We start from the raw sequence: 9293 nt of genomic DNA, 5'->3' as shown, positions 1-9293 counted from the left end.
TTTAAGGTCCCTTCAAACCCAAACCAGTCTGGGATTCTGGGATTCTAGGAAGATCCACTGGAGCTGATGGCTGCTGGAGAACACGAAGTGATTTCTTAGTGGGAAGAGTCTTTTGACAGCTGCTTTGCAGCCGTCACTGATCAGAAACTAGTGAAAAGTGTTGTCCTGTGACTGTTGGAGGTTGGTCTCCTGCCCAGAGCTGGGCCGCCTGTTCTCCTCTGTCCCCTCGCTGCTGCTCCCCAGCACAGCTCCCGTGCTGGCAGCGGGTCCCGCTGGTTTTCACTGGTGTGTCACAGCTCCACGTGCAGCCACTCAAACGCTGTTCCCAGCACAGGGGAGCGGCCACGCTGGTGTGGGGAGCAGCGGGGATGTTGGGAGGGAGGGGTTTCCATGGTGGTGGCAGCGTGTTCTGGTTTAAAATGGTTTCAGAGGAGATGTTTCCAGCGGTGGCTGTGCCACACGCACCCCCGATGACATTCCAGTGTGTGTAACACAGGAAATGGCAACAAACTGGTGTGTTGCTGTGGGTGTTGATCTGATTCTTTGTGATCTTGCTGTTGTAACTGTATTACCATGAGCCTTCTGCACCTTTGAATGAAAGCTGCTTTTTTCTGGTCCTGAGACGTCTCTGTCAGCTCCCAAAAGCCGCCTCCTCTCAGGACTGCCCCCCGCTCCCTCGCTCCAGGGACAGGCTGCACGGAACCTGCTGCTCTTGTTACCTACACAAGTCTAAAGTATCTGCAAGAGAATCTTAATTAAAACTTATTTTGCAGGATAACTGGGATGATGAGGAGGAAGAGGAGGAAGTAAAGGAGACAGAGGTAAAACAAGGTAAGACTTAAAGGGAACGGGCAGCTCTGTGAGCAGCGTCAGCACAGACGTATGTCTGGAGAATCAAAACCGCTTCCCAGTGAGTCGGGTTTGGGTTTGACAGAGCATCTCTCAACTCTCATGTGTCCAGGTTCCAGTAGTGGAGCTCTGTGGGTTTCTCTTTCATTGGTGTTTTTGTAATTGCTGGGGAAAAAAACCAAGTAACTCGGTAGACCTCTGGAGCGCTGTGCTGTTTGATGTTTTACAGAACCCAAAGTTTCAGAAAAAAAGAAAATAGCAGAAAAAATAAAAGAAAAAGAAAAGCTACAGAAGAAAAAGCAAGAGGAGCTTAAAAAAAGGGTAACTCCTTTTTTCTTCCAGGTCTCCTAAAATTTAGGGGGCAAGTTTGATGTGCTGGGTTGGTTGGGTTTTTTTGGTTTGGTTTGTTTTTTTCCTGGAGGGGGTTTTTTTTTTTTGAGGTTGAACAAGACCTGTAAAGATCTTGACTAATCTGCTAAAGCAAACTGAAATCTTGTGCTCAATAACATCTGGGGGATGTTGGCTTTAATTTAATCTGTGATGTAGCCAGGTTATTGGAATAATGCTTATTGCTGCTTCTTCTGTGTGCGCCGGGTGATGAAACACGCGGTGTTTTAAAACTCGAGGTGTTTCTTCCCACTCGTTGTACAACGACCAAGTTACTGACCCGTGTGGCCTTGTTACACCTCGTGGGGGTGGTTTTCAGGTTTGTGTGTACTCGAGGTGCAGTGACTTCAGGCAGAAATCAGCTGTTCAAGTGGCACTTGGGAAAAAAAACACCATTTCTTGTCCTGCCTCTGCTCAAGGGTAAGAAATAACAACATTCTCCCTGTGTAATTCAGCTAGAGGCACCGGAGGAGCAAAAAGAACTGACACCAGAAGAACAGTTAGCAGACAAACTACGGCTAAAGAAATTGCAAGAGGAGTCAGACCTTGAGTTAGCAAAAGAAACATTTGGTAAGTGTGCTGAGCCCCAGTCAGGCAGGTCGATGACGTTGTAGCGTCACAGGAGCGCTGCATCCGTCCCGTAAACCGAAGCGTGTTACGTGTGGGTACCCGGCAAGAGGAGCCGCGCGGGATCGCGCCGCCGGAGCACGTGCGGGTTGTGGCACTGAGAGTAACAAAGGGTTTAAATTCAGGCTGCTGGGGGCGTGTCCTGGTCGTAAGGACTGATTGCAGGAACCACAAAACCAGCTTTAGAACAGACGGTGCTTTTTCTTAACGTGTCTTGGGAGGAGGTTGTAGGAAAAGGGCAGCTGGCTGAATATCCCAGCGTGTTGCTATTTAGGGTAAGAAGATGAGCGTGTAAAAATTCAAAAGTGCTGCCTCTTAATGTTCTGAGGTGCTTCACAACACGGGTTCAGTGAGGCTTTGGACGTGTCACTCCCTCCTGCTTTACTCCAGGCGCTCTGGGTAATAAGCTGGAGGTTGCAGCAGCCGGTTCAGTCGGTGGAATCAGCTCGTTTCCTGGCGCAGACAAAGGAGACTTGCAGCAAATCGTTCTGGTTTTGTGCTTTGACAGGACTAGCAAAGATGCTGATTCATAGCAGCGTTCCTCACACATGAAAGCGTGTTTCCCTGATTATGGTGGAGTGTGAAGCTTATTACTCAGTGAAAATTCGGCTCTGCGAGTTTTCTGGAAGAGCACAGTGCCCTGGGGGGGGGGCATTGAATACAGGTGCAAAGAACCCAGTAAATCGTGCACTTGGGAGCTCAAGACAGGAACTGGTTCTTTAAGGGGAGAGGGGCTTTGCAGGCAAATCTCTTTCCATACAGGTTAGTAACTGAGGCTGCCAGCTCCTGTGTGGCAGAGCCAGGGGAGGTGAGTGAGCAAGCAGACCTCAGCTTTGGTTCTGTAAAGCTTCGGTGAATGTCAGCGAGGTCACTCGTCTCCTCTGGTGTCATCTTGTAGGGATGACAGCCAGTGTTTTCTCTAACACCTCTGTCTTTCCGTGCAGGTGTAAATAACACTTGTGGAATAGATGCCATGAATCCCTCTTCAAAAGATGACTTCACGGAATTTGGCAAACTACTAAAAGAGAAAATCACACAGTATGAGAAGTCATTACATTACGCCAGTTTTTTGGAAGCATTAGTTCGAGACGTGTGTATTTCATGTAAGTAAGTTCTGTGAGTGACACCCAGAGTCCACTGCTGCCAGAACTCTCATGAGTTGAGGCTGTGCTGTTACAGTGAGTGTTCCATCGACACTGATCTCTGTAGTTTCTATAAATGAAGTACTCACCGGTTTCACTCACTAGTACCTGACTCTATTCCCACAGACTATTGCAGGTTGTGTGCTTGTACAGGAGTTACTCATTCTGCGTGTCAGTTAAAGTCAGGCATTTTAAAAAGTGGGAGTTTTTATGCTGACCTAAATCCTGCATGTTGTTCCTGAAGCCATTTCGATAATAGTAATAATAATAATTATTCTCTGAGCCAGAGAACTTGAGTAGTTCATTTGGAAGGAAACTATTAGAAAATTGAGTTCATGTAATTCTGGGACTACAAAATAAATTGTTCTGGAATTCAACACGTAACTGCACAGAGAAAAAATTAACTGGAACGTATTTTTTTCCCACCACTGTGGTTGGCTGAAGGTCTCGGTGAGTTCATTGAGATCTTTTCCTGCACTGGAGTGCAGGTGACTCGGTGCTATTGAGTGTGGTGTAGGTACAGCAATTTCTGACTGGAGCTGGTGACTCATGTTTCAAATGGATTCCAGATCTTCTCGAGTGAAGGACTCACAACCTCTTGGGTCATTGTTAGTAATTTATTGTTAATCCACTGCTCCTTTTGGTATGTTTTACTGTATCCACATTCAAATGCCTCCTCAATAAGACTTTAGTGTTCACCAACGCTTTATTTGCAAGTTTTACCTTTTACACCAGTGAAGCTGCTTCCTGGGGACTGTGTGAAGTAGCAGCTGTGATGACAAGGACCAGAATTACCCAGTCTGTTCACTGATTTAAATCCAGTCATTGCCTGTGCTTATTACTAACAGTTATTTCTAGTTGTTAGAGAATGTTGATTAGTTAGATTATTTAACTGCCTTCTAAGAACAATATTGATGAGGAAATATTTTTTTTCCCCGCCCCGATGCAGTGGAAATTGATGATTTGAAAAAGATCACAAACACTTTGACAGTACTATGCAGTGAAAAGCAAAAACAAGAAAAGGTAAGACTTGGACGTGCTTCTGCAGCTGCTAAAGGGGCTGATCCGGAAGGTGGGAATAGTCTCACACTGACTTGAGCTGCTGATGTTGTTACAGAAGTAGCAGGAGATTAAATAATAACTTGGGGTGCTGGTTTAGTGTTAAATCCTCTGTGTGAGGTAATCAGGAGTTGATTGAATCTGGAGATCACAGGCAAAACCTTGCTTAATTTACATAAACATTACTTGTGTGCTACCCTTGTTCTGTTTCACACTGTCTTGGAGTTGAAATGGTCACGGTGATGCCCTGGAGACAGAACCACCCTCGTTTAGAGTTCAGTGTAACACCCATCCAGGGAGGTCACTTACATCTGTGCTCAGGTTTGGGACTTTCAATAGCAGCTGACTGGGAGTTTTATGCTGTTGTGCAAACTAAAGGAGGAGTCACTGCATAGGCGAGGAAGAAGACGTTTTAAAAAGTGATGCAACAGCTTCATGATGCTCATGTGATGCAGAGTGCTGTGTTTTATAGCACACTTCTGTGTTTGTTAGAACTCCAGGCGGGTTGGAGTTCAATGATTGAATCATTAGATACCAACAAAATCAAGGAGAAAATACAACTAGCAGTGCAACTCCTCGGTGTGTTTGGAATCAGATTGGAGGATTATTAGGAAACAAGTGGCAGAGTGGAGTCAGTGTGAGTAGGAACTTGTAAAACGGGGAAGAAAACCTCTTGGACACAAACTGTTCCAGTGGCAGGTGATCAGTTCTGACTCCCCAGGCGTGAGCGAAGCCCCTGTGTGCCGTGTTCACGCAGTGAGCCTGGAGTCTGGCACGTGAGGAACTTTGTCCTTAATGTGAACTGAACCAAACAAGTTTAAAAAGTATGTCTAGTCCTGATTTTATACTCTTCCCTCCTGGCTTTTCATGTAAATTAGTTTGGTCAGCCACTGAAAGCTACAACCACACCGAACCAGTGAGGAAGAGTTTACTGTGAAACACCCTGTGAAGTTTGTTTAGGACTTTTATTTGTTTGCAAGAAAGATAAAAGGATAAAAGCCACATTAAATTGCTTAATTAAATTGGTAATTCCACTAAACTAAACACTAGACTCTGCATTTTCTTAGTTATTCTGCTTGTTTAGAGTCTAGGGAAAATAGGGTGAAAGTCAAAACATGGGCAGGTGTGTGATGCAGGGAGCTGTGGGACACCTGAAACTGCTGTAGCTTGATCCTGACTAGATTGTGTTGTGGGATGAAATGCAGGGGTAGAAATCATGGGCAGCACCTCAGACACGCGGCGTTCCTCTCATGAGATAATGACAAATTACTGTGGGTTTTAAAGTAAAAATGCTTTTTCTATTTAAGCAGAATAAAGCCAAAAAGAAGAAAAAAGGCGTTGTGCCCGGAGGTGGTTTAAAGGCTACTATGAAAGATGACCTGGCTGATTACGGAGGATACGATGGAGAATACGTACAAGACTTTGAAGACTTCATGTGACATTATCTCTCCCCTTTTGTTGTCTTTCTGTTGCCCATAATCCCTTAAACATGTAGCACAACTTTTCTTCCTTTAAATTCTGCCAAATGCTACAATCAGAATTGCAGTATCTCTGTGCTGGTGGTTTAACTCTTGACAGGTCCGTGCTGAAGCACTGGGCTTTGTGGTCAGAGGTTGGAATGAGGACATTAAAAAGCTCTGTAAATTGCAGTTAAAAACCCCCAAATTCTGATAATGGTAACTGTTGCTATTTGATTTTATAGTAACAGCCACTGAATTGGAAATGAATCTCAACAAGGTGAAGTAGGAGCAGCACAGTTCCGTGACATGGCCTTAACTGTACCTCCCCGAGTGACCTGTGTGATGAACTAAAGCCGTTTGCAGCGAGGGCGTGGTGTGCACTTAGTGTTACAATTGCTTTGTCTTAAGTTAGAGCTCGAGGTTCTCAGTGTATTGTGAAGGGGAACTGCTACCTTCAGAGTGAGGATCCTGCACCTGGAAACGCATCACCCGACATCCCCACTGCTTCACAACTTGCCATCAAGGGGGTGGGGCAGGGCAAGAAGTGACCTGTGTCTCCAGTGTGACGTACAGTTTCCATTCATCTAAATTTCTACTAATGCAGCTGTATGGGTTGGGTAATTCTTTAACAGTTAATTGCCTGGTTTAAGTGTAAAAAAAAAAAAAACAAACCAAGACGACTTCCTTTTGGTCTCTCTCAGGTTGTGGTTGATCCTTCACAACTCGGCCATTTTCTTTCATTTAAAAAACCCAACAACAACAAACACTTGCTTAGCAAACTGCAACAGTTACTACAGTTGGGCAAATTGTTATGTTAACAATTACAACATCTGCAATGTTTTATAAAGCAACTAATTTAATAAAAATCACTATTGAGGACTTCACTACGGCTGTCTGTGGACCAGTTCTTCTAGTACCTGCTTGGAGGGGCAGAGCTGCAGAACAGACGCGTGCTGGGTGCCTGTTCCAGGTCTGGTCTTTACTCCGCCTTGCAGCTTCCCTGGTGTCAGTGACAAGATTTCACTGATATAAAGTGGCTCATCCTTCTGATGAAACTCTTTCAGGTGCTGATGGTGAACAAAGCTCCTCCAGGATTGTTGTAATCCCAGCATTTCTGTGACAAAACTCATCGTTTCTGGTGCTGGAACTGCTGAGCTCAGTGCCTTGTAGGTACCTGGGGACTATTTGAGGGTGGCCCTTACCAGTGCAGGCAGGTATGTTATTCCACCTGGCAGCTGCTGTTCCCACAAGCAGTCAGTCCCACACTTTACCCAACAGGGATGGGATCCGTGTGTGCTTCCACAGGTACGTGTTCTTCCAGGTCCAGCCTGTTGTTAGGGGTCCCGAATTGTTAAAGGATCAGGGATGGTAACTCTTGGGACAGCTCGAGTTTCTCCTTTATACCAGGAACTTTAAAGTTCAAGTCAAAAGCTCATTAGCCATTATTTAACTTCAGACTAATCACAGCTACTTCAGTCTAATTGGGTTTTATGAGACTGACTAGAACTGGAATTTTAAATAATCTGCCCTACATGCAATGTTTTGTTTATCAAAGGAGCTGTGACTTGTACTGTGTGTGCCTGTGTCCAACTGCGCGCGCTGCCCGTGCAGATTTGAGATGGCCACTCTAAGTAAATATTTGTCATCTGCAGCACTTGCTCCCATGAAAAGGAGATTGTGAGCTACACATCCAAGGTAGCATCTCTGCTGATTAACTGGGTTGCTATGGCAACTGGATTTGGGGTAGGATCATCTTTAGTGATAACAGTACAAAATCATGGCTTAGAGCTGCCTGTGTGCTGCTGCTGGCCCCCCTCACCCCCCCCTTCCAGGCAGGAGGTGTCTCTGGATGCGCTGGAACCTCCGCAGGCTGCGTTCATTTTGGGGAGCGCACAGAGCTGAAGCTGAACCTGGGTTCCTGCCTGAAGCAGCGTCCAAATCTTCTCCCCTCCCCAGTTAAATCAGACCTGATCGTGGAAAGCCGAGTGGCAGATGCTCTGGCTGCTCGGTCCTGGAGGTTGTTGATGCCGATGCCAACGGCCCAAGGGTGGAAGGGAGTTAAAGTTTAATAACTGTACAAATACATTTGGACTTGATTACTTTTTTTACTCCCAGACAGCAGCGAATTAAGTAGATGCTGGGTAGAGTTGTACAGGACTTTCATTTCATCACCAAGTTCAAAAACAAAACCAGGTTACTCAGCCTGGAATCAAAGAAGGGATGATCCCGGCGTGCAGCTGAAACTTCCCAAGCAGTTCACTGATTCTGTTCGTCCCACTGTCTGTACTGGATATTCTGCACGTTGTCGCAGCCTTTTTGTGGGGTTTAGATACAATTCTGGTGGTGATCCATCACATCCAGACCCCTAATTCCAAGGACTGCAGGATCCCTGGGGCTCCTCAGCAGCTGTGCCGTCTGTATTTGCTGCTTAGTCGAGTATTTTGTAAACAGTGAGATTTATTATACAAAACAAAGATTTTAGGTTAACACAGTCTCAGCATTTTAAATATTTACAACCACCACCAGTTCTCTGCAGTGACTCTCACGTAGCAGCGTATGATGGTAAGTAGGTAACTGATAAAAAGAGCTGTGACAGAGCCGGTACTGGCCGTGCAGGGAGCTGTGGCACCGGGAGGCTCCGTTCTAGTTTGATAACATATCGTTAAGGCAACAGCCAGTCTGTGCATCCTTCAGCAGCGTATTTACCACGTCGTAGAACTTGTGATCATAAGCCAGCCTGTAGTAGGTGTAGATATCTTCACAGTAAGCCAGCAACTTCTTCAGGTTTTTCAGAGCAGCGTCGGTGGGTGGCCGTTGTTTGACTCTGAAAAAAATTGTACAGATATTTGAAATAGGCTGCCCAACAACAATGACAAGATTATCCTCCTATAGACATCCAAGAACATTTCTTACAAGAGGTTGTGCTCACCATGTACATGGGATTCTCTGGGTTGTTTAGTTTCCTGTGCTCTGTGCAGCCCTAAGGACAGACCCAGCTCAATAAGAATGGCAGATCCAGTGCTTTCCACAATGCACTTAAGAAACAGAACACGGATCTCAGGTCCCCGTACACTACATTGATCACATAAAAGGTTTTAACAGTACTGAGACCTGTGTGCTATTAAACAGGCAGTTGCTCCTCTAAAGTCACCTGTGGAAAAGGCAATTCCAGTTTGACCACAGCACTACTCACTTCTTGGCGATCTCCTCGAATAAGCCGGGCTTCAGCGGTCGTTGTTGTTTAAATTCTTCTAAGTAGGTGAAGTCTCCCTTGGTGATCACTTGTTGATACAGAACTTCAGCCCAATCTGGAACAAACTCGTAGGCCTCAGCCACAATAGCTGCCTGCAGGGAGAACAGACGCTGGGATCACTGAGCAGGAGGAGCTGATTCTTGCACAGAAACATTCCCAGGCTGAGTACTGAAAATATTCCCGGTGTTCTGTTTGGCCCATCTCTGGATGCTGCTCTGGAGAGCAGGGGTGTTACAGAGAGGTGCAAGGGTAACAACATACCCCAAATAATGTTCCTTAACCCCTAAACAAGATGTCACAGGGAGGGCTGGTTGTTCTCTTTAAAAAGCCCTTTTCTTATTTCCAGGTTTACAAAATGATGATGCCAGTGCAGATCTCGGGGCTCCACTGTGGATTCACAGCAGCATGAGAGTCACTGGATGGCCAAGGTCCTGGCTGTGCCACGGCAGCAGCAATGACTGCTGAGGGCATCAGTCCACACCAGGATTGCGCTTGTGTCTCCAAGCCTGGTCACAT

General features: G+C 45.8%; 1 protein-coding gene across 1 annotated transcript; it reads left to right on the top strand.

The window, feature by feature from the left end:
* Nucleotides 1-773: 773 nt before the first annotated feature.
* Nucleotides 774-5598, top strand: EIF3J (eukaryotic translation initiation factor 3 subunit J; the record flags this gene model as incomplete). The annotated part of the gene is made up of 6 exons (XM_010169048.2): nt 774-831; nt 1079-1170; nt 1692-1806; nt 2808-2966; nt 3955-4028; nt 5375-5598. Coding segments are annotated over 6 exons (627 nt in total), but the record flags the coding sequence as incomplete, so codon positions are not given.
* Nucleotides 5599-9293: the final 3695 nt, after the last annotated feature.

The sequence above is a fragment of the Antrostomus carolinensis genome, unplaced genomic scaffold (genome assembly GCF_000700745.2).
Source record: "Antrostomus carolinensis isolate BGI_N321 unplaced genomic scaffold, ASM70074v2 scaffold24915, whole genome shotgun sequence".
Lineage (NCBI taxonomy): Eukaryota > Metazoa > Chordata > Aves > Caprimulgiformes > Caprimulgidae > Antrostomus > Antrostomus carolinensis.
This window is presented reverse-complemented; position numbering and strand designations above follow the sequence as displayed.